The 24,404-nt window shown below is 45.1% G+C and overlaps 4 protein-coding genes across 4 annotated transcripts in view; all 4 read left to right on the top strand.

Moving 5' to 3' along the window:
- Window positions 1–590: 590 nt before the first annotated feature.
- Window positions 591–4,524, top strand: LOC311123035 (uncharacterized protein; the record flags this gene model as incomplete). Its single annotated transcript, XM_084197324.1, has 4 exons — window positions 591–894; window positions 1,387–1,458; window positions 3,584–3,949; window positions 4,442–4,524. The coding sequence occupies exons 1-4, from the start codon at window positions 666–668 to the stop codon at window positions 4,522–4,524; spliced, it is 750 nt and encodes a 249-aa protein (XP_084053450.1). The 5' UTR covers window positions 591–665.
- Window positions 4,525–5,368: 844 nt separating this feature from the next.
- Window positions 5,369–24,404, top strand: part of LOC311123037 (tripartite motif-containing protein 16-like) — a 39,153-nt gene continuing 20,117 nt past the window's right edge. The window contains exon 1 of the mRNA XM_084197326.1: window positions 5,369–5,631. Coding sequence (XP_084053452.1) covers window positions 5,417–5,631 — 215 coding nt within the window. The 5' untranslated portion in view covers window positions 5,369–5,416. The remainder of the gene's footprint in view (window positions 5,632–24,404) is intronic.
- LOC311123033 (uncharacterized protein) lies at window positions 6,345–14,985 on the top strand (the record flags this gene model as incomplete). Its single annotated transcript, XM_084197322.1, has 4 exons — window positions 6,345–6,355; window positions 6,430–6,523; window positions 14,612–14,845; window positions 14,936–14,985. The coding sequence occupies 4 exons, from the start codon at window positions 6,345–6,347 to the stop codon at window positions 14,975–14,977; spliced, it is 381 nt and encodes a 126-aa protein (XP_084053448.1). The 3' UTR covers window positions 14,978–14,985.
- On the top strand, window positions 14,980–16,481 carry LOC311123032 (tripartite motif-containing protein 16-like; the record flags this gene model as incomplete). Its single annotated transcript, XM_084197321.1, has 3 exons — window positions 14,980–15,052; window positions 15,178–15,237; window positions 15,474–16,481. Coding segments are annotated over 3 exons (645 nt in total), but the record flags the coding sequence as incomplete, so codon positions are not given.

Raw genomic sequence — 24,404 nt, 5'->3', positions numbered from 1 at the left:
GCTTTCTTGAAGTCTACAAAACACGAGTAGATTTTGCCTTTGTTTTGGTTGACTTGTTTGTCAATTAGAGTGTGGAGGGTGTAAATGTGGTCTCTCTCTCTCTCTCTCTCTCAATTCAATTTCAATTTAAGGGCTTTATTGGCGTGGGAAACGTATGTTAACATTGTCAAAGCAAGTGAAGTAGGTAGTAAACAAAAGAGAAATAAACAATAAATATTAACAGTAAACATTACACTCAGAAGTTCCAAAAGAATAAAGACATTTCAAATGTCATATTACGTCTATATACAGTTTTGTAACGATGGGCAAATAGTTCAAAATTCTTTGTGGGTCTGTGTAATCTGAGGGATTCCACCTCATTTTGTGGGCAGTGCCTACGGCGGCCTCTATCAATAGCAAGGCTATGCTCACTGAGTCTGTATATAGTCAAAGCTTCTCTCTCTCTCTCTCTCTCTCTCTCTCTCTCTCTCTCTCTCTCTCTCTCTCTCTCTCTCTCTCTCTCTCTCTCTCTCTCTCTCTCTCTCTCAGATTTCTCTGTGTTTTCCACGAGCAGTCAAGGCGTGGCCAAGGTCCCCCAAGTCAAAGTGAGTAATAAAAGTGAGAGTGTCCAAAAGAAAGATGGGAATGACAAAGTAACAGCGCCAAAGACAGAGGCAGAGCTCCTTATGGACAAATTTGAGAGGATGGCAGAAGAGGGGAGAAGGGGGCCTTGTCAGAAGGATAGGAGAGATAAAGACCAGGCCAAAGAGATAGAGGGAAAGAGAAAGGAGGAGGAGGTGCTGTCTAAAGAAGAGCAGCGCAGGCTGAGGAATGAGAAGGCCTTACAGGAACACCTGGACAGGGTAAAGAATCCGGAATTGACAGGCAAACAGACCAGACAACCACAATGTAAAGGTAGGACCAGGCAAAGTGACAAGGGACTCAAACACAAAACATTTCATTCTCTGTGGTTTAAAAGCAAAGAGCACCATCGCGCTCTCCCTAAAGTTAGGTTGGTGCGTAAAACCCTTAAATTCAAATAAGCAATAAAGTGTGATGGTCCGCACTCAAAAAGATGTCGCATAAAGCTGACGTCATTTTTTTTGTTTTTGTTTTTGTCTTTTTCACTGCATGAGGGATAGCATACACAGATGTTTCTGCTTTGCATCCTTCAGGGTGGTTTAGCATCACGTTGTACTCAGACGATGCCATCTTAATCCCCATGGGGAGGCTAATAAAACTGTATTACATTTAAGTAACAGCAGTGTATCTCACTAAGGTACTGAGTTATGTGTGACTACTCCTCTGGTGCATTGAAACAGCCTATAGGACTTAACTCTACTTTTACTGCTGTGTGTTATTGTCCTATCAAATCTCCATTCATATATATTCCTTTTCTGTCCTTAGATTACTCTATTTTCACTGCATCAGGGCTAAAGAGCAAGGACCCGCATGATCAACAGTCAGCAAAATGCAAAGGTAAAACATGAAGGGGGATAGAGAGGGACAGACTTTTCACAAAGTATTTGATGACACAGTGCAAAGCTAAAAAGGACGAGCGATATAGAGAGAGGGAGACAAAAAATGATGAGAGAGAGAAAGAGAGAGAGACAGAGAGAAAGAGAGAGAGAGAGAGAGAGAGACAGAGAGAGACAGAGAGACAGAGAGAGAGACACAGAGAGAGAGAGACAGAGACAGAGAGAAACAGAGAGAGACAGAGAGAGAAACAGAGAGAGAGACATAGAAAGAGAGAGACAGAGAGAGAGAGAAACAGAGAGAGACACAGAGAGACATAGAAAGAGAGACAGAGACAGAGAGAAACAGAGAGAGACAGAGAGAGAAACAGAGAGAGAGACAGAGAAAGAGAGAGAGAGAGAGAAACAGAGAGACACAGAGAGACAGAGAGAGAGAGACAGAGACAGAGACAGAGAGAGAAAGAGAGACACAGAGAGAGAAAGAGCGAGACAGAGAGAGAGAGACAGAGAGAAATTCATTATTAGAGAGTGGACCCCATACTTCGCTGCCATATAGAGCACTTGGTTCTATAACTGATTGAGCCAGATTCTAATTGGAATTTCGATTTTAATATTCCTTTTAATGGCTCTTCTTGCTTTGTCTCTCAGCTCATTCACAGCCATGTGAAAGCTACCTGTGTTGCTGATATTTAGTCCTAGATACGTGTAATTTTTGGTGTGTTCTAATAGAACTGTGTCCAAATAGAATTTATATTGTTCTGCCTGCGGTTATGGAACCCCTACCTGTCCCAGACCTGCTGTTTTCAACTCTTAATGATCGGCTATGAAAAGCCAACTGAGATTTATTCCTGATTATTATTTGACCATGCTTGTCACTTATGAACATTTTTGAACATCTTGGCATGGTTCTGTTATAATCTCCACCCGGCACAGCCAGAAGAGGACTGGCCACCCCTCATAGCCTGGTTCCTCTCTAGGTTTCTTCCTAGGTTTTGGCCTTTCTAGGGAGTTTTTCCTAGCCACCGTGCTTCTACACCTGCATTACTAGCTGTTTGGGGTTTTAGGCTGGGTTTCTGTACAGCACTTCGAGATATTAGCTGATGTACGAAGGGCTATATAAAATAAAATTGATTGATTGATTGATATTTGTCATCCTGATTTCCTGACCTTTTTTTGGAATATCATTATATTCGTTTTTTTTTAGATTTACGGTCAGAGCCCAGGTCTGACAGAACCTGTGCAGATGATCTAGATGCTGCTGTAACCCCTCCTAAGTGGGAGACAGTAGCACCAGGTCATCTGCGTACAGCAGACACTTGATTTCAGTGTTGTGTAGGGTGAGACCAGGTGCTGCCGATTCTTCTAATGTTTTTGCCAATTCATAGAGGTTAAATAGTGTTGCACTTATTGGGCAGCCCTGTTTCACTCCACGTCCCTGAGAGAAGAAGTCTCGGCTTGTTGCCGATTTTAAGTTGTTTTTAGTGTACATTGATTTAATAACATCATATGTTTTCCCTCCAATACCACTTACTATTCGTTTGTAATAAAATACCTTAGTGCAAAATTGAATCAAATGCTTTCTTGAAGTCTACAAAGCACGAGTAGATTTTGCCTTTGTTTTGGTTGACTTGTTTGTCAATTAGAGTGTGGAGGGTGTAAATGTGGTCTCTCTCTCTCTCTCTCTCTCTCTCTCTCTCAATTCAATTTCAATTTAAGGGCTTTATTGGCGTGGGAAACGTATGTTAACATTGTCAAAGCAAGTGAAGTAGGTAGTAAACAAAAGAGAAATAAACAATAAATATTAACAGTAAACATTACACTCAGAAGTTCCAAAAGAATAAAGACATTTTAAATGTCATATTACGTCTATATACAGTGTTGTAACGATGGGCAAATAGTTCAAAATTCTTTGTGGGTCTGTGTAATCTGAGGGATTCCACCTCATTTTGTGGGCAGTGCCTACGGCGGCCTCTCTCAATAGCAAGGCTATGCTCACTGAGTCTGTATATAGTCAAAGCTTCTCTCTCTCTCTCTCTCTCTTTCTCTCTCTCTCTCTCTCTCTCTCTCTCTCTCTCTCTCTCTCTCTCTCTCTCTCTCTCTCTCTCTCTCTCTCTCTCTCTCTCTCTCAGATTTCTCTGTGTTTTCCACGAGCAGTCAAGGCGTGGCCAAGGTCCCCCAGGTCAAAGTGAGTAATAAAAGTGAGAGTGTCCAAAAGAAAGATGGGAATGACAAAGTAACAGCGCCAAAGACAGAGGCAGAGCTCCTTATGGACAAATTTGAGAGGATGGCAGAAGAGGGGAGAAGGGGGCCTTGTCAGAAGGATAGGAGAGATAAAGACCAGGCCAAAGAGATAGAGGGAAAGAGAAAGGAGGAGGAGGTGCTGTCTAAAGAAGAGCAGCGCAGGCTGAGGAATGAGAAGGCCTTACAGGAACACCTGGACAGGGTAAAGAATCCGGAATTGACAGGCAAACAGACCAGACAACCACAATGTAAAGGTAGGACCAGGCAAAGTGATAAGGGACTCAAACACAAAACATTTCATTCTCTGTGGTTTAAAAGCAAAGAGCACCCTCGCGCTCTCCCTAAAGTTAGGTTGGTGCGTAAAACCCTTAAATTCAAATAAGCAATAAAGTGTGATGGTCCGCAGTCAAAAAGATGTCGCATAAAGATGACGTCATTTTTTTGTTTTTTGTTTTTGTCTTTTTCACTGCATGAGGGATAGCGTACACAGATGTTTCTGCTTTGCATCCTTCAGGGTGGTTTAGCATCACGTTGTACTCAGACGATGCCATCTTAATCCCCATGGGGAGGCTAATAAAACTCTATTACATTTAAGTAACAGCAGTGTATCTCACTAAGGTACTGAGTTATGTGTGACTACTCCTCTGGTGCATTGAAACAGCCTATAGGACTTAACTCTACTTTTACTGCTGTGTGTTATTGTCCTATCAAATCTCCATTCATATATATTCCTTTTCTGTCCTTAGATTACTCTATTTTCACTGCATCAGGGCTAAAGAGCAAGGACCCGCATGATCAACAGTCAGCAAAATGCAAAGGTAAAACATGAAGGGGGATAGAGAGGGACAGACTTTTCACAAAGTGTATTATAAGGCATTATGAAGCTTATTATAATAATTATAATATGTACTTCATAGGATCTGTTACCCTTTATATATTCTAACAACTCATATTTGTTAGATTTATTCCAAATGAAGGGCCCTAACCTAGAAACTAAAATATTTGTCTCCCTCTCCACGTTGAACGCAGTTACATTTACATTTTTACATTTTAGTCATTTAGCAGACGCTCTTATCCAGAGCGACTTACAGGAGCAATTAGGGTTAAGTGCCTTGCTCAAGGGCACATTAACGTCATTTAGCAGACGCTCTTAGCCAGAGCGACTCACAAATTGGTGCGTTCACCCTATAGCCAGTGGGATAACCACTTTACAATTGGGGGGGGGGGGGGGGGGGGGGTAGAAGGATTCCTTTATCCTATCCCAGGTATTCCTTAAAGAGGTGGGGTTTCAAATGTCTCCGGAAGGTGGTGAGTGACTCCGCTGTCCTGGCGTCGTGAGGGAGCTTGTTCCACCATTGGGGTGCCAGAGCAGCGAACAGTTTTGACTGGGCTGAGCGGGAACTATGCTTCCGCAGAGGAAGGGGAGCCAGCAGGCCAGAGGTGGATGAGCGCAATGCCCTCGTTTGGGTGTAGGGACTGATCAGAGCCTGAAGGTACAGAGGTGCCGTTCCCCTCACTGCTCCATAGGCAAGCACCATGGTCTTGTAGCGGATGCGAGCTTCAACTGGAAGCCATCTATCCCTCCCTCCCTCCCTCCCTCTAACCTCACCTATCTGGCAGATCCAGAAAGTCCACGCCCTCCCAAAAACTAACTTCTGTGGAAACGAAACTGATCTGAGTCTCTGTGTCGTCTGTCTGTGTGAGAGTGAACAACCATCCAAATGGCTCAGCAGGGAGTTCTGCTGGACCAGGACCAGTTCTGTTGTTCTGTCTGTCTGGATCTACTGAAGGAGCCGGTCACCATCCCCTGTGGACACAGTTACTGTAGGCGCTGTATTGAGGACTGCTGGGATCAGGATGTTCTGAAAGGGGTCTATAGCTGTCCTCAGTGCAGAGAGACCTTCACTCCAAGGCCTAATCTGAGGAAAAATAACATGTTGGCTGAGTTGGTGGAGAAACTGAAGAAGACAGGACTCCAGGCTGCTCCCCCTCCTGCTCTGTGCTATGCTGGACCTGGAGATGTGGCGTGTGATTTCTGCACTGGGACCAGAAAGCAGATAGCCCTCATGTCCTGTCTGGTGTGTCTGGCCTCTTACTGTGAGACTCACCTCCAACCTCACTATACATTTCCTGGTTTCAAGAAGCACAAGCTGGTCAAAGCCACCGCACAACTACAGGAGAAGATCTGCTCTCATCATGACAAACTGCTGGAGGTTTTCTGTCGTACCGATCAGCAGTGTATCTGTTATCAGTGTGTGATGGATGAACATAAAGGCCATGATACAGTGTCAGCTGCAGCAGAGAGGACCTGAGAAACAGGTAAGACCAGAACTACTTGTTGGTGACTGTCTGATAAACAAAGAATTAAAGATACAGTAGGAGCTAAGGCTGTTTGAATATGAGATCATTCAAATGATATCGATCCACGGCAGAACAAATATGAACACAAACCTTGATTATATAGATATGCTAACCCAGATTCTCCAAATGTATCACCATTTTCTAAAGTCAAACACCATTATCATTCGTTATCAAACACCCAATCAGCTCCCCTGTTTTGTGCACTGTTAAAACTATAATAATTCACATAACAACTTAATAATATAATTTCACACAGACACTTCCACAACATATTAATCCCTATCTTCTATGGGCCCTATGTCCCATTACTATACTATTGATCTACTGGACAAATAAAGCTTGATAGCTCATTGAAGAGTGATTCTCCACAGAGGAAGCTGGGGATGAGTCAGCAGAACGTCCAGCAGAGATTCCAGGAGAGAGAGAAGGACCTGAAGGAGCTCCAACAGGCTGTGGAGTGTCTCAAGGTGAGTATTGTTGACCAGAGGAGACACACCATTTCACTTCTCTCCTCCAGTCAGAGAGAGAGAGATGCCCCTATCCAATCCCACTGGCTCCACTGTTGGGAACAGGCTGTCTGGACCCCTGTCAGAGAATAGACTGCTTATTGTAACCGGCGGGATATGAACCCGGGTCTACTGAGGGAGAAACCAACATCTTGACCGTTACACCAAGAGGACATTCCCTATTGGGCTGAGGGCCGACACTGATTTTGAAGTCGAAGGCGGGGCTACCTCATCACATAACCATGAGTAACCATGACCGACTCATGTCCCCTATACATTAACATGGAGCTCTTTCTCTCTCTCTCTCTCTCTCTCTCTCTCTCTCTCTCTCTCTCTCTCTCTCTCTCTCTCTCTCTCTCTCTCTCTCTCTCTCTCTCTCAATTCAAATCAATTCAAATGGCTTTATTGGCATGGGAAACATATGTTTACATTGCCAAAGCAAGTGAAATAGATAATAAACAAAAGTGAAATAAACATTCAGAAATGAACAGTAAACATTACACTCACATAAGTTCCAAAGGAATAGAGACATTTCAAATGTCATAATTCAAGTGCAAACAGAGTGAGCCATTCGCCAGACTGAGTTCTGGAGGTGAAATGGAAATGAATGAGGGAGAGTTAAGTGAGGTAGAAGGTGTGGTGAAGAGCTCAGAACCAGAGCCTGGCATCAATGGACATGATAAAGAAGAATCTGGTGCAGTAGGAGTTACATTGTAGGAGAAAGTGGATCCATACCTTTTGGCAGATCCATTTGTGGTTTCAGGGTGGGTGGGAAAGGAGTTGGGTGCAGTTGAATCAGTGAAGGTAACCTGTAGTGGACTTGTGATATTTGTTTGTGTTTCTTCTGACCAGAGGGAGTGGGCGCTCCGTGTCACGCAACTTGGGTCAAGATCTGTTTCTTGCTTTGCTCTTAGGAACAGGGCACCATTGAAAGGAGTGATTTCTGGGGTAGCGTTAAGTGTGGAGGTGGAGCAATTCAAGTTTAAGCTTCCTGGTGTTTGTGATGCCCGCCGTTTGGTGCAACACAGACCCGGTGGTGAGCGTGGTGAAACAGAGGAGTCACTGTCAGTCCTTTTGAGTTTTGAGTCTTTACCCGACAAAGTCATGGTAGGATATATCAGTTATCATGTTAGAACTTTGTGCCGAATCCACTGTGCTGATTCAGGTGCAACGTTTATGGTCATGTTGCAGCAGTTTGTAGGAGGGAGATCCAAGATGTGGGAAGTGTGCAGGAGGGCATGGGATAGAGGATTGTGTAGTTTCGGTGGATAAAGTTGTGTGTGTCAACTGTAGGGATGCCCATGTTGCTGGGGATTGGAAGTGTCCGGTGCGAGAGAGGCAGGTTGAGGTGGCTAGAGTCAGAGTAGTGCAGAAGGTGTCGTATGCTGAGGCAGTGAAGAAAGTAGAGGAGGATGGGTCAAGGGTGAGAGATCCTGAGAGGATCCCTGTGAGTAGTAGATCTGTGCCAGCACAGAGGGATAGGCCAACGAGTGATATATGCTTCAGTAAAGTTAGCTTCTTAGCGTTCATAGCAATGGTTATCAACTGTACCGCAGAAATGGAACGTAAATCACAGAAAATAGATATTGTGGTGGCAGCTGCAGAGAAATATTTGGGCATACAGGATTAGACTTCAGAAGAGTTACAGGGTGTGTTGAGTGGTGGTGTCCCGTCCTCCCAGGCCGTTGGCATGGTGCAGGAGCCGATAGGGTCAAAGTAGTGGAATGGGGTAGTGGGTATTTAATGAGTGTAGGGTTAGTTGGAAGGGTGTTTTTTTTTATTATTATAATTTCCCCTTTTCCCATTTTGTGTCACAAAGTATAATGGATTTATATTATAGTCCAGTTGGGGGCGGTAATGCAACATATTGGATGCCAACCGCCGTTAAACTCCAAAGAAGAAGAACCGTTATATTATGTCTATGTACAGTATTGTAACGATGTTCATGTCTCTCTCATTCATTAACTTTTGCGGTAGTTGGTTGTGTGGGTCTCTGGTTATGAATAGGGTGCTGACAGACAATTGTTGATGGATATTTATAGAGCTCTGATCAGGACGACAATTGATTACTGGTGTACAGTTTATGGAACAGAGGTAAAGACTTGTCTTCAGAAGCTGGACAGAATCCAGTATATAGCTTTAAGGATATGTATTGGTGCATTTAAATCAACATCTGTATGTGCCTTACTGGTGGAGGCAGGAGAGATGCCTTTGTATGTACGGCGTAAAAAATGGTCATTATCTTATTGGGTTGAAAGGCTGTGAGGTTGAGCATCCCACTGCTACTGTTCTAGATGACTGTTGGGAATATACTAGTAGACAAGGCAGTGGTTTTGGTTGGACAGTTGGAAAGCTTGCTGATGAGAGTGGTTTGAGGGAGTTGGAGGATGGCCCTTCTGTGGTGATAGGGGATGTTCCTCCATGGTTACTCCCAGACCCTGTTGTTGATCTAACCTTGGTAGAGAAAAGGAAAGATTGGTCAGAAGTCAGTGATATAGTGAAACTGGTTGACAATTACATTGGTAGAAGTTTTTATGCTTTTCTACCGCTTTTCACAGATGGATCCAAGGAACAGATAGTGGGCTCACAGGAGCAGGCGTTTACGTTCCTGAATTTGATGTGCAGATATGTAGAAGACTAACAGATGAACTGTCAGTATACTCAGTTGAACTGTTGGTGATAATAGTTGCCCTCCAGTGGGTGGAGGACGTACAACCTGTTAGAATTATAGTATGGTCAGATTCTCTGTCTGTATTGAATAGTTTATCATCTGGTAAATCTAATAGGAGTGACCTTCTATTGGAGGTATTAATGTTATTTTGGAGAATTGAGAGAATGGGTTTAGTAGTGAGATTCTGCTGGGTCCCAGCACATTCGGGTGTGGAAGGGAATGAAATTGTAGACCAGTTAGCTAAAAGATCTTTGAAACGAGATATAATTGATATTAATGTTCCACTGGGTAGAGGTGAGGCCAAATGTAAGATCAGAGCCATTTTGATAGATGTGTGGCAGAAGAGATGGTACTCTGAGCACAAGGGCCGGCATTTATATGAATAGTTTACAGTTTTACAGAAAGGTCGATGGACCAAGATTCAAAGGTCAGATTAGGAAGGAAGAGGTGGTGTTTACTCAATTGCGCTTAGGACATTGTACATTGAACTCGTCATTACATCTGGTTGCAAGCAGGGGAATGGTTTGTGTCTGGAAGGTACGGTCGATGAAACGGTGGAGCATGTGTTGTTATATTGTTGTAAGTATGTTGAAGAGAGGGAAAGATTGAAGTGTAGGGTCATTGAGGTTGGACGGGGTTGGGGGGGTTTGGAAGGGATTTTGGGGATGTGGGAGGGTCTATTAGAAGTTAGTAGGGCTCTTCTTTATTTTCTCAGAAGTACTGAGTTAGGTAGGAGGATGTAGAAATGTTGGAAACCGTGATTGACCACACACTCCAGCACAGTAGGTGGCGGCATGCACCTTTAACGTTGGTTTGTGGACCGCCATTATATCATAGAAGAAGAAGTTGGTTGTGTGAGAGATTTGTGGTTCGTGAGGAGGGCTACTATTCTTTTTTCTTTTGGTTCTTGCGTATTTTCTGGATTTATTTTCTCATGGTGGAGGGTTTGTTTATTGGTTTCCACTGTTTATCGTTTAGAGTTGAGGGGGGAGTAGGGGTAGTTTGTTAGGGCGGCGTGATGGCCTCAACCGAGTGGAGAAGAAACGCTGTCGCTTCGGGTGTGTTCCGGAGAAAGGTGTGGAGGAAGTTTTGCTCATGGTCGGCGAACAGGTTGGAGCGGAACATCTGCACTCTGCATCCAGAATGAACAAGGCGGTGGTTGTGTTAATGAAAAAGGTTTGTCTTGTTGCGAGTGGGATTTTTGTGAGGGGTGTGTTGGTGCAGATGTCGCCTCTTTCGATAAGAGTTGTGGTGGCTAATCTGCCTCCGTTTATTACGTACGAACAGACCGCAAGTAGTTGGTTAGTTTTGGTAAATTTGCAAGTGGTTTTCGTGTGCTCTCGGCTGGGTGCCAAGCGGAATCCGTTAAACATGTCTCTTTTCGTTGACAAGTGTTTGTTTCTCAACAAACTTCAAGGTTACACAGGGGAGGGGTGGAACACAGGGTTTGCTAGCACAGATAGTTTTCGGTGTTTCTAGTGTGGGGATCATCAGTTATAGGCTACAAGCAGCAATATGATTGATAGGTAGGACAGGTATTGAACCCAAATAATCCCTACTCAGATGCGCTAACCTCAACCCTAGTAAACATGCATTATAAATACCTTCTATATAAAATTATCTCATATTGGGAGTAAATAGCCTCTGAATAGAAAAGAAAAAACACTGCATCTTCCAGCCCACCAATAAATTACATAATGCAACCGTCGCGGTTAGCATATTTACCTCAACATGCCCCTCGCTTCCGTGAGAAGGCAGAGTGCTCGATGCTGGTTGATGAATTTGACAATTAATGTACTAGGAAAATACGTTTTTGTCGACCAGAGGTGACTGAATTAATGTTCAGGCGTATTGATAATCATTATAGTAATGAAGTATAATTTCAAAACATGACCATAAAAACAGGTAATAATAAACATGACTCATCATTATATTACTTCACAGTAATGTGTTTTCAGTCCTTCCTCTTGCGTTAGCAGTGTGGAAAGGGACAGTAAAAAGCTCAGGCAGGAGGAGTTTTCCTGTGAGGTGGAGTGGTGGTTTATCCAGGGAGAGAACTAAACTAATCTTCTGAAATGTCATTCATGGTCTTATGCTGCCATCTATTGGAATTATTAAGCAACTGCAGTAGTACTGAATAAAGTGTTTTTCCTTACTAATCCTTACTAAAGTAGTGATTACTCAGAATTGCAAAATAAATGGCAGGGGTACCAGGAGGGAGGAGAGTACATTTTTTACATTTTAGTCATTTAGCAGATGCTCTTATCCAGAGCGACTTACAGTTAGTGAGTGCATACATTTTCATACTTTCCCCCAATGGGAAACGAACCCACAACCCTGGTGTTGCAAGCGCCATGCTCTACCAACTGAGCTACACGGTAGTAGTGCATGGCCAAGTGGTGGTGCGCAGGCCGTGGAGAAAGCGGTGGTGGGGAGGGTTGCAGCTGGGCTACATGAGCTGAGGCAGGTTTCTGTAGCAACAGAGACTCCGGTGGGCGAAGGCTTGGTGGGCTCATCCCAGGAAATATTGCCTGTCATTGGGGAAGAGGCACTGATCAGGGGGGAAGTGCAGGGGGGCAGAGACTGGGGAGGAGGAGGACGGTACCGTGCCAATGGAGGAAGAGGAAGAGGGGGGAGGTGAGTCTGCGGGAGCGGAGGACAAGGCGTCTCGTTTTCAGACGGCTCATTGGATCCAGAGCTGACAGACAGTCAGGCTGAGGGCCCAGTATATACGCTGAGAGAACTTTCTAGGTTACTGATGGAGACTAAAGGGGAAAAAGAAGGTTCTGCTGGAATCTTATTTGATTGATCCTGGAAGGTTTGTAAGGTCAGTACAACACGTGATGAAGAATGAGGGGTTTAGTGTCCTCTCACCCAGGAAGCGGTATAGGCTGAGAAAATGGGTCATGGGTTCTTAAGGCCATGTCTTCAGAATCTGCTTAAATTTATGTTTTTTTCTGGCATGGCGGCTTTATGGGCTTCTCTACTGGATTTTGATTGTGGTGATTTCCCTCCCACCTCTTATGGAGATTTCACGGTTAGACTTCCTTAACATTAGACTTCCTTAACATGAACGGCAGCAGAGACTGGGGGAATATGTCAAACCAAAACATTTAAACGTGATTTTTTTAGCAAGAGACACACAGTGATGTGATTAATTAAGCGTATTGGGGGTCTGGTGTAAGGGGGCTCAGGTGCTGAGCCATGGCACAAATCTTAGTGCAGGGGTAGCAAAAGAGGTGTGTAAGGGTAGGTTGTTAGTGGTTAGAGCCTAAATCAGTGACCTTGTCTTTGCTTTCCAAAATGTGTCTGCACCTAGTACAGGGCTCAGTTCTCTGTTTCACCAGGGCCCAGGCAGGTGTCCTATTGGAAATTCCCTGTAAAGCTCTTACAAGATGTCACTTTTTGCTCAAGCTTCCAAGGCTTTTGGGAGAGGTGGGGACAGCAGAAGGGGGAGTAACTTCTGTTGTGGGGGAGAGGAGGGAGCCTGATGGGTGGGTAACTTCTGTTGTGGGGAGATGAGGCTGCGGCTGTGGAGTTGTACTCTGATTTATAGAGGGCAGAACTCTGTGATCCTGGGTGTTCTCAGGTTCTGCTCACAGACCTTTCCAAACTCTCTCTGTCACAGAGAAATCAAATTGACATTTCCCTGGCCTTTCACAAACTCTCAGCTGCCGTCTCTCAGACGGTCTGCCTCTGATTTTTTTTTAAAAGGTCTGGGAAATTATTGGACAGGACGTGTGTTGCTACTGTACCCTACGGAGGTGGGCCGGAGGGAACCAGCATGTGCTCTGTTGAGGAGGGCTGGTGGTTTGGGTCTGGATCAGCAGCTCTTCATGAACATTTAACATTTAAGTCATTTAGCAGACGCTCTTATCCAGAGCGACTTACAAATTGGTGCATTCAACTTAGGATAGCCAGTGGGACAACTACATCTCGATCACAATAAGTACATTTCTTTAAACAAGTCAGTGCTAGCAGGTGAAATAAGTCAGGTGTTAGTTTAGACAAAAGACAGTGGTAGTAAAGGGGGGGTAGAAGGATAACTATTATACTATTGCAGGTATTCCTTAAAGAGGTGGGGTTTCAAGTGTCTCCGGAAGGTGGTCAGTGACTCCGCTGTCCTGGCGTCGTGGGGGAGCTTGTTCCACCATTGGGGTGCCAGAGCAGCGAATAGCTTTGACTGGGCTGAGCGGGAACTGTGCTTCCGTAGAGGTAGGGGGGCTAGCAGGCCAGAGGTGGATGAACATAGTGCCCTCGTTTGGGTGTAGGGTCTGATCAGAGCCTGAAGGTAAGGAGGTGCCGTTCCCCTCACAGCTCCGTAGGCAAGCACCATGGTTTTGTAGTAGATGCGAGCTTCAACTGGAAGCCTGTGGAGTGTGCGGAGGAGCGGGGTGACATGAGAGAACTTGGGAAGGTTGAACACCAGACGGGCTGCAGCGTTCTGGATAAGTTGCAGGGGTTTAATGGCACAGGCAGGGAGACCAGCCAACAGTGAGTTGCAGTAATCCATACGGGAGATGACAAGTGCCTGGATTAGGACCTGTGCCGCTTTCTGTGTAAGGTAGGGTCGTACTCTGACTAGCAGACCTGCGGCTGCCGGGGGGTGGAAAAACCCCCAAGAGTCGGCACAGCAGGCGGGACAAACGTCTCTTAGGCTGCTGGAGAGAGTCATGCGGGAGGTCCAGGAGGCTCTGCCTGACCCAGTGAGGAGGGGGCTGGAGCAGCCTGAGGAGGGGCCACCACCGTTTCCACCACTGCAAGTGACAGCAGAGACTGGGGACTGGCAGGAGAGTCCGGAGGACTTACTGACTTTTAACACTCTGAGCTTAGTGGGAGTGAAGGGGCATCAGTGGCAGGGGGTTGTGGGGGCTGAGAGCATGGCAGGGTATAGGTGGAGGGTGCTCTATAAGCTCCCAGTGCTGGAAAGGTCAGGGGTCCTCCAGTGGAGGGTATTACATGGAGCCCTGGACACCAATAGCTGGTTGGCTCGGGTTGACCTTGGAGTTGGGGAGGGGTGTCCGTTTTCTGCAATGACAGACTGTTCATCATGTTTTTTCTGTGTTGCCAGGGTAATGCCATTACTGTTGACGCCTTAGGGTTGAGTTTGAGTTGTACAAAATGATCAACAGTGTGGAGATGTTTCAGGAGGTATGGGGGCTCAGGGGGGCTGTCTGTACGTCTGGAGAGGAGGGGTTGGATGGACGGTTGGAATGTGGTGCTGGATGGTGTATTGTACTGTGGTGTTGGGTACTGGATAATGTGATTGTGTGGAGGTTGTGGTGGCACGCAATGTGTTTTTAGGAGGGGGGGGTGTTAGTGTAATGAGGATGGCTCATTAAAGTAAGACAAGTCTCTCTCTCTCTCTCTCTTAACAGCGCTCTGCACAGGCAGCAGTGGAGGACAGTGATAAGATCTTTACTGAGCTGATCCGCTCCATTGAGAGAAGGCGCTCTGAGGTGAAGGAGCTGATCAGAGCCCAAGAGAAGGCTCAAGTGAGTCAAGCTGAAGGACTCCTGGAGCAACTGGAGCAGGAGATAGCTGAGCTGAGGAAGAGAAGCACTGAGCTGGAGCAGCTCTCACACACAGAGGATCACATCCATTTCCTCCAGGTAACTAAACTGCCTTGATACATGTGATATGAAATTAAAACTCAATGTGAAACTCTCAATCATTTGGTTCTGTTCTCTCTCTCTCGCCAGAGTTATCAGTTGTCCGTCCTCTTCAGTCCTTTGGAGATGTGAGTAAGACTGTGTCTGAACTGAGAGAGAAACTAGAAGACGTCCTTAAAGGAGAATGGACCAAGATCTCCACTACAGGTGTGTTGGAAATAATAAGAACATCAACTTTAGACCATTGAAAGTTCCCTACTAGTCATATACATGTGGAATATGGTATGATGATAACATTCCCTCTCTCTGTGAATGTGTTTGTGTGTCTGTAGTGAATATAGTGGATGTTGTACTGCCTCCAGAGCCCAAGACCAGAGAACAGTTCTTACAATGTGAGTCTCTTTATTCTGAAGTAACTAACAGTCTCTTTTTACTGACACTCCTAACAATCCCTCTAGAAATATATAGCAATAGTAGATCTAATCAAAGACTGGGTATCTGTCTGACTCCTCATATTTCTCTGATTTGATCTCTGCTGTGCTCTAATCAAAGACAGGGTAGATACAGTATCTGACTTCACTTATTGTTCTAACTCCCCTCATTGGTCTCTGCTCTGCTCTTCTCCCAGATTCCTGTCAGCTCACACTGGACCCAAACACAGCATGCACACTCCTCTCTCTGTCTGAAGGGAACAGAAAGGTGACCTATACAGGCCAAGTCCAACCATATCCTGATCATCCAGACAGATTCACAAACAACTTGATGGTTCTGTGTAGAGAGGGTCTGTCTGGACGCTGTTACTGGGAGGTGGAGTGGAGTGGGGGGCGTGTTGATACATCAGTCTCATATAAAGACATCAGCAGAACAGGGACAGATGGTGGATTTGGACACAATAACAAGTCCTGGAGTTTACAGTGTCGTAGAGGAAGTTATTGGTTCAGACACAATAATGTTGAGACTAAAGTATCAGGCCCTCAGTCCTCCAGAGTAGGAGTGGACCTGGATCACAAGGCAGGTACTCTGTCCTTCTACAGTGTCTCTGACACAATGACCCTCCTCCACAGAGTCCAGACCACATTCACTCAGCCCCTCTATCCTGGGATTAATCTCTATGGTACTGCTGAGCTGGTTAAACTGTAGTAGGGTCCACATAGATACTAGTCATGCTGGTGTAGTCTATAGCTGAGCTGGTTAAACTGTAGTAGGGTCTACATAGATACTAGTCATGCTGGTGTAGTCTATAGCTGAGCTGGTTAAACTGTAGTAGGGTCCACATAGATACTAGTCATGCTGGTGTAGTCTATAGCTGAGCTGGTTAAACTGTAGTAGGATCCACATAGATACTAGTCATGCTGGTGTAGTCTATAGCTGAGCTGGTTAAACTGTAGTAGGGTCCACATAGATACTAGTCATGCTGGTGTAGTCTATAGCTGGGCTGGTTAAACTGTAGTAGGGTCCACATAGATACTAGTCATGCTGGTGTAGTCTATAGCTGAGCTGGTTAAACTGTAGTAGGGTCCACATAGATACTAGTCATGCTGGTGGTGATGGTCCCCAGATATAATGCTCTGTTTTCCTGTACAATTATTTTTGTCTGACTGATTTAATCTTCAGAGTTTAATTAAAACTTAACATATTTTTTTATCAAATGCAATGTATTTTAATTGTCTACATTTACATTAATCATGATGTTTGCTGTTAATGTATGTTGGTTGTCATTCAGATCCATTGAAATGTTTTCTCAATTGGTTCTCTGTCTCAATGTAATTTTCCTCAGTATCATGGAACAGGTAGTGTTACTTACTTGCTAATTGAACTATATGGGCCGGTTTCCCGGACACAGATGAAGCCTAGTCCTAGACTAAAAAGCATGTTCAATGGAGATGTCCGGGAAACCGGCCCTAAGTTTGGCATCTTTTATTCTCCCATACTGCTCAGTCAAGCAACATTAAAGCTGTCCAGCAGGTGGTGGTATTAACCAAACAATAAAAACCCAGCAGATATCTTGACTTGTCACTCAGTATATCAGTAATGTTCAGAATTGTACTTTAATATCATTGGAGATTGATGGTCTTTTTAATCCACTATCCAGAGTCAGGAACAGATGAAGTTAGGTCTGCTACTGTTCAGTTATTAAATATGATTCATGGTGATGGGAAATAAAAAATCCATCTAGTAGTAGTTTTCCTTTGCTATTTATTCCAAGGTGTGTCTTTAACTTGTAAATGGATTGTGTTGAAGCTGGCATTTGGTGTGGATGATAGAATAGAGTGAATAGAGGAGAGAAGAGAGGAGGAGAGGAGAACATCATATAGAAGACAGATAAGATAGAGAGACAATTCATACCCAGGGGAGTTACTGACTCTGGCCCAAATGACACCCTGTTCCCTACGTAGTGCACTAGGCTACTTCTGACCAGATCAAAAGTAGTGCACTACATAGGGAATAGGGTGGAGATTTGCTCACTGTCATTAGAATGAAGATTTCCATACAGGAGTTACTGTCTCTGTCCCAAATCTCTCCCTGTTCCCTACGTAGTGCACTAGGCTTCTTCTGACCAGATCTAAAGTAGTCTTCTAGATTTTACATGTTTTCTCCCTGTCGTTAGAAAATGACAATATGGTAATGACTTTAGTGGTTTCCTCCCCCTTTGTTTTTATTGGTTGTGTGTTATGTGTGTTGTTGTGTTAGGTTTTCCCCCTGTGTTCCTAATGGAAAATCCATTAACAATGAATCACAAACAAATTATATTCCAGTTGTGTTTAGACAACTTCATGGCTGACATCCCCCAGTTCTGTTAAGACCCATTGAACTGGGTCACATTCTAAATGGTCACTTGTATTGATAGTCCATACTGGGCCTAACTGGGGTTAACCATACTGGAGGGTTTCTTTCTGCACACATATTCCCTCATCTCCAGAACTTTACCTGATGTCCTCTCTCTCTCTCTCTCTCTCTCTCTCTCTCTCTCTCTCTCTCTCTCTCTCTCTCTCTCTCTCTCTCTCTCTCTGTCTCTGTCTCTCTGTCTCTGTCTCTGTCTCTGTCTCTCTCGCTCTCTCTCTCTCTCTCTCTCTCTCTCTCTCTCTCTCTCTCTCTCTCTCTCTCTCTCTCTCTCTCTCTCTCTCTCTCTCTCTCTCTCTCTCTCTCTCTCTCTCTCTCTCTCTCTCTCTCTCTCTGCCTCTCTCTCTCTCGCTCTCTCTCTCTCTCTCTCTCTCTCTGTCTCTGTCTCTGTCTCTGTCTCTCTCTCTCTCTCCCATCAAACCGTATAGAAAGCAGCCAACCTCAATATGGTTCCATTCCTGTAGTTATCAGGACACATGAGGTGTGGAACTATTATCTCCTTTCTAAGTGTGAACTTGTCCACTTCCCTTCATGGATTTAAAAGGAAATGACTGGTATATGTAAACTCCCTCTACCCCATGCCAACACCAATCCAATGCTGTACAATTAATTCCATAGCTTAACAACATACATCACTCACACACACACTCACACAGACACACCTATTCACTTGGGCCTTCTCCCTCATGCCCTGCTGACATCCATGCAGGCCCACATTGACCTTGTGACCTCTGGAGCTCCATGCATCTTGTTCTACACTCCCTGCCTAGTAAAACCCTTTCTCCCATGGGCCTGAGAGTACAGCTCATTTGAGACCATTTTGGAAAAGATTTTCTGTCATTTTTAAATGCCCACAAAAAATTTCACATTATACTGCTGTTTTGAATGTATAGCAAAACCAGGTAGTTTTGAGGTTGAATAGCTACTTGAGTTGCTTGGTTCTACTGAAATTACCAACAGGCATTGGTCCAGGGTGATCAGGCCTATAATTTGAGACCATTTGGGCAAAGATTAGAGCTTTCTTTCCTTTTTAAATCACTCCAGGCAATATGTAATACAAATCTGATTTGGTTGCAATGCTGGGAAGAACTACACCACAGTAGATCCACGTTGCCTTGTAACTTTTTTCAAATAGGTTAAATCCTTCCAAAATGTCATATGAGGTGCAGCAGGCTAGGAGAAAGGGGGGACAGAGTGGCCAGCCTCCACAGGGGATGCCTGCTCTGCCCCCATGTAGGACAGGTTCACTCACACACACACTCACACAGACACACCTATTCACTTGGGCCTTCTCCCTCATGCCCTGCTGACATCCATGCAGGCCCACATTGACCTTGTGACCTCTGGAGCTCCATGCATCTTGTTCTACACTCCCTGCCTAGTAAAACCCTTTCTCCCATGGGCCTGAGAGTACAGCTCATTTAAGACCATTTGGGAAAATATGTTTTTTTTCCCTCGGGCCTTCGCGATGCTTTGTTTTAATTAAACAGTCGGATTCCCCTGGTCCACACCAGTTCTAAGTCAGCTGCTAGGCGCCGGCCGAGGCGACCCGCCGGAGACCCTGCGCGAACGGGGCCGACGAGCGCCGTAGCTGGGGAGATCCGCGAGAAGGGCCCGGCGCGCGTCCAGAGTCGCCGCCGCCAACCGCCAACCGCCGTACCCAACCTCCCACCGGTCCGTCTTAGGAACGCCGAAGGACACCGCCCCAACGAACCCCAGCACGCAGCCCCTTGCGAGACCACGCACGAGAGCCCGCGAGACCAGTCACGCGGCGAACATCCAACGGTGGCGTGAGGAGGGCGGCGGAGCGACTGCTCCCCCAGCCACGGCTCGAGCCCAGCCCCGCTTCGCAACCCAGCCCGACCGACCCAGCCCTTAGAGCCAATCCTTATCCCGAAGTTACGGATCTGACTTGCCGACTTCCCTTACCTACATTGTTCTAACATGCCAGAGGCTGTTCACCTTGGAGACCTGCTGCGGATATGGGTACGGCCCGGCGCGAGATTTACACCGGAACCGCGACGCTTTCCAGGGCTTGGGCCCCTCTCTCGGGGCGAACCCATTCCAGGGCGCCCTGCCCTTCACAAAGAAAAGAGAACTCTCCCTGGGGCTCCCGCCAGCTTCTCCGGGATCGGTCGCGTTACCGCACTGGACGCCTCGCGGCGCCCGTCTCCGCCACTCCGGATTCGGGGATCTGAACCCGACACAGATATGGACCTTAATGTGGTTCTTCTTGAGCCACTCCTTTGTTTCCTTGGCCGTGTGTTTTGGGTCATTGTCATGCTGGAATACCCATCTACGACCCATTTTCAATGCCCTGGTTGAGGGAAGGAGGTTCTCACCCAAGATTTGACGGTACATGGCCCCGTCCATCGTCCCTTTGATGCGTTGAAGTTGTCCTGTCCCCTTAGCAGAAAAACACCCCCAAAGCATAATGTTTCCACCTCCATGTTTGACGGTGGGGATGGTGTTCTTGGGGTCATAGGCAGCATTCCTCCTCCAAACACGGCGAGTTGAGTTGATGCCAAAGAGCTCCATTTTGGTCTCATATGACCACAACACTTTCACCCAGTTCTCCTCTGAATCATTCAGATGTTCATTGGCAAACTTCAGACGGGCATGTATATGTGCTTTCTTGAGCAGGGGGACCTTGCAGGCGCTGCAGGATTTCAATCCTTCACGGCGTAGTGTGTTACCAATAGTTTTCTTGGTGACTATGGTCCCAGCTGCCTTGAGATCATTGACAAGATCCTCCCGTGTAGTTCTGGGCTGATTCCTCACCGTTCTCATGATCATTGCAACTCCAAGAGGTGAGATCTTGCATGGAGCCCCAGGCCGAGGGAGATTGACAGTTCTTTTGTGTTTCTTCCATTTGCGAATATTCGCACCAACTGTTGTCACCTTCTCACCAAGCTGCTTGTCGATGGTCTTGTAGCCCAATCCAGCCTTGTGTAGGTCTACAATCTTGTCCCTGACATCCTTGGAGAGCTCTTTGGTCTTGGCCATGGTGGAGAGTTTGGAATCTGATTGATTGTTTGCTTCTGTGGACAGGTGTCTTTTATACAGGTAACAAACTGAGATTAGGAGCACTCCCTTTAAGGGTGTGCTCCTAATCTCAGCTCGTTACCTGTATAAAAGACACCTGGGAGCCAGAAATCCTTCTGATTTGAGAGGGGATCAAATACTTTTTTCCCTCACTGTAGTGGTTGCGTCCCCCCTTTTTCTTCTGTTGTGTTTTCCCTCAGTGTTCCTTATTGAAAATCAATTAACAATTCATCCCCGCCCAAAAAATCCTATTACGGTTTTGTTTTAATCACTTTGGTACTATTTTCACAAGCAGGTGGTACATTTTCACAACTCTTAGTATAAAACTCCAAGCTGGTCACGCTTGTAACGCAGCCAGTCTTTCATTCAAAACCTGTCATTGTGCATTCATTTGGATTGGAAACATCTCTCACCACACAACCATTGATTCAAAATATAAATGTAATGAGAGCATTGGTTTAATCACCAAAACAACTTAAAACTAATCAATTGAAAATATATCATTAACTACCAGTTAATCCAGTAGCAATCACTGCAAGATAATTGTTTCAAATAACCCTTAGAAGTGCCGAAATTAATATGCTACAGTACTGTAGATTACAGTTTACATTAGGCAATACACTTACATTACCCAACAACATTGACAATCTATCATTTCCATGATATCTATCCAATGTGTAATCAAAGGTGTGATCAATGATGACATCCTCTACAATCATTCATGGGGAAACATTTTTATTTTTCTGATGTAATTGCAACATACAGTACTGTCTGTAATTAGATGTAAGACATTTAAATGAAACATTACATGAATGAAAATAAAATAATGTTTAGCATGCATTAATTAGCATCAAGCCTATCTAGAGCATTTGGCCATAAATTCTCATCCACATCAGAAAATGTCCTCATTGTTCAGGCACCGCTGGAGAAACCTTTCGGCATGTTGAATCAAAGCTTGACATTGGTCTGCATTGATGTCGTCGCATGCCTCATCCATGGCCAGAAGGAGGGTGGCACGCTCATGGGGATGGCGATCGTACACCTTCCACCTCCCATGATGAAAAAAATAATTTAATAAGGTTGAGGAAGGAGAGTACCGGGGGGGCTGGTATAGGGTCACGAATCAGGGAGGGACCTGAAACCATGCCTGAACCACCTCTGAATGGTGGAACCTGACATTGTCCCACACAATGACATAGGTGACCCCTTCACCTTGACAGGCCTGCTCCATTTCATTGAGAAACCCAATGAGGTGTGCAGCGTGGTAGGATCCAAGTAATGGTCTACGTCCTACCACACCATCTTCAGAGATAGCTGCTGCACTTGGAAATGTTTCCCCCGCGTTGTCCAGGCACTTGGACGGACGCCCGTCGGCAAATAGGGTTCCGCCCACGGCACCCAAGTTTTGGCCCAGGTTGAAGCCCGCCTCATCAACAAAGATATACTAGTGATGGTTCACAGCAGCATCAAGCACCATCACCCTCTAAAAATATATTTTGGTTAGTTCTTTTTACAGTATAGTTCCATTATGATATTGTGAAGTAGCATGTGCATTAATAGCAACAGTAATACAGTGTATTTATATAGTGCTGTACCTGAACATACTCGGCCCCCAGTTGTTTCTCTCAGAAGGCTCCAGGTCAATGTGTTCCATAGATACCTGGTGCCTCTTCAAAAGGCGGGTGATTGTTGGTAGGCTGATGGATGCCACATTGGCAAAGGTGTCATCATTCTCCTCAATGGCCTGCTTTATTTCAGACAGACGTATGTCATTCCTGGCCCTCACCATTTCCACCACTGCCCACTCCTGCTGGTCGGTCAGCACACGACCACCACCACCACGGGGTCTTCTGTCAATTCTGAGGGTAGAACAAGAGTATACTGTCAGTAGATCATACTGGAAGAATACTGGAACAAGTTATGTGAATTTACATGCATTACAACATGTAATTTATTGTAAATGTAATGGTAAAGCATAGCGCATATCCAGCAGACTTACCGGTTTTCTTGGAGAAAATGTTCTTATGATCTTATTGACAGTTCATCTTTTCAGATTGGGGCGAACTAATCTGGCAGCCTCTGCCATGGTAAGGCCTCTGTTTACCACATGGTCAACGACGATGGCCCTGACTTCATTAGACACAACAGTTCCCTGCAGTCTACCTCCCTTTCTCTGATGTCCAGCTCTTTGACGGGACCCATGTCCACCTCTTTGACCTCTGACCTCTGACGGGACCCATGTCCACCTCTTTGGCCTCTCTGACCTCTTTAATGGGGCCCATGCCCTCCTCTCTGATTGGCCCCTTGTCCACAAGCTCTTTGATTTCTTCCTCTCCCTTGCTGTCTATCCTGCTCCATGTTGAAAGAAATGTTCATAAACATCCTTTTATATGGTGACCAATTGTGGTTCCCACTATGTGGAATCAATTAGCAATAATGAGCAGTCATTATGTATGGTTATCATGTATCATATAGGTTATCTAGATGTTTATACTTTACAAACACATTTTATTTCTGTAGTTCTCAAAATCCTTATATAGTAGACAAACCAGTTTAAAATCTATAGTTTTACGAAACGGTTAAGTGATTAACCATTAAGCGCAGTTAGACTAAGTGATGGTCAAATGTATTTAAACAAATGAGAAGAGAATCATATGAAAAGTATTGTGAGCATTGCATTGTGAAAGGCATTTACTTTATATGAAAGGTATTTCTCTAGATGAAACACTGATTAGGTTTGGTGAAAATGTTACTGTGTGGTTTTGTGTTTTGTACTTAGTCAATTGAAAATGTGCTTCAAGTTTTGAAGAAAAAAGTTACAGCCTTTTTGACGATCTGTGATGAGTTTTGTTCTAAGAGTTGTGAAATTTTACCACACACTTGTGAAAATAGTACCAAGACAACACTGGGGAACAGGTTGTCTGGAATCCAGTAAGAGTGGAAATTGACCCCTTCCTCTCTCTCTGTGAGTTATCAGTGCTCTGTACAGGCAGAAGTTAGTAAGTATGAGACAATCTTTACTGAACTGATCGGGTCCATTGAGAGAATACTCACTGAGGTGAAAAGGTTGATTAGAGGCCAGGAGAAGACTGCAGTGAGACGGGTTAAAGGACTCCTGGAGCAACTGGAGCAGGAGATAGCTGAGCTGAGGAAGAGAAGCACTGAGCTGGAGCAGCTCTCACACACAGAGGATCACATCCATTTCCTCCAGGTAACTCAACTGCCTTGTTACATGTGATATGAAGTTGAATTTTTTAAATAGTGACAGAATTCGAAATGTCTCCTTAGCTGAAGACCAAAGAAGAGTTGTCCCTCTGTAAGTGATATTCAAACACCCTCTCAAAGACAACATACATGTTCTTTCTTTTCCTTATTGGGTTTTGTTGTTCATCAGTCAGACGTCCTCCAGCTGACATTGGATCTGAATACAGCTCATCCAGAACTCAGCCTGTCTGAGGGAAACAGGAAGGTGACAGCCACTGATAAAGCTCAGCCCTATCCTGACTACTGGAGACAGGTGCTGTGTAGAGAGGGCCTGTCTGGAGTCTGCTACTGGGAGGTAGAGTGGAGTGTTGGATGGGTTGAAATAGCAGTGTCATATAAAGGGATCATCAGGAAAGGAAAGGTCCCAGAGTCTACATTTCTGGGTAACAGTCAGTCCTGGACTTTGGAG

Source organism: Coregonus lavaretus (assembly GCF_964263955.1).
Source record: "Coregonus lavaretus genome assembly, contig: HAP1_SCAFFOLD_1064, whole genome shotgun sequence".
Classification (NCBI taxonomy): domain Eukaryota; kingdom Metazoa; phylum Chordata; class Actinopteri; order Salmoniformes; family Salmonidae; genus Coregonus; species Coregonus lavaretus.
The sequence above is the reverse complement of the archived record's forward strand: the minus strand, read 5'-3'. Positions and strand labels throughout refer to the sequence as shown.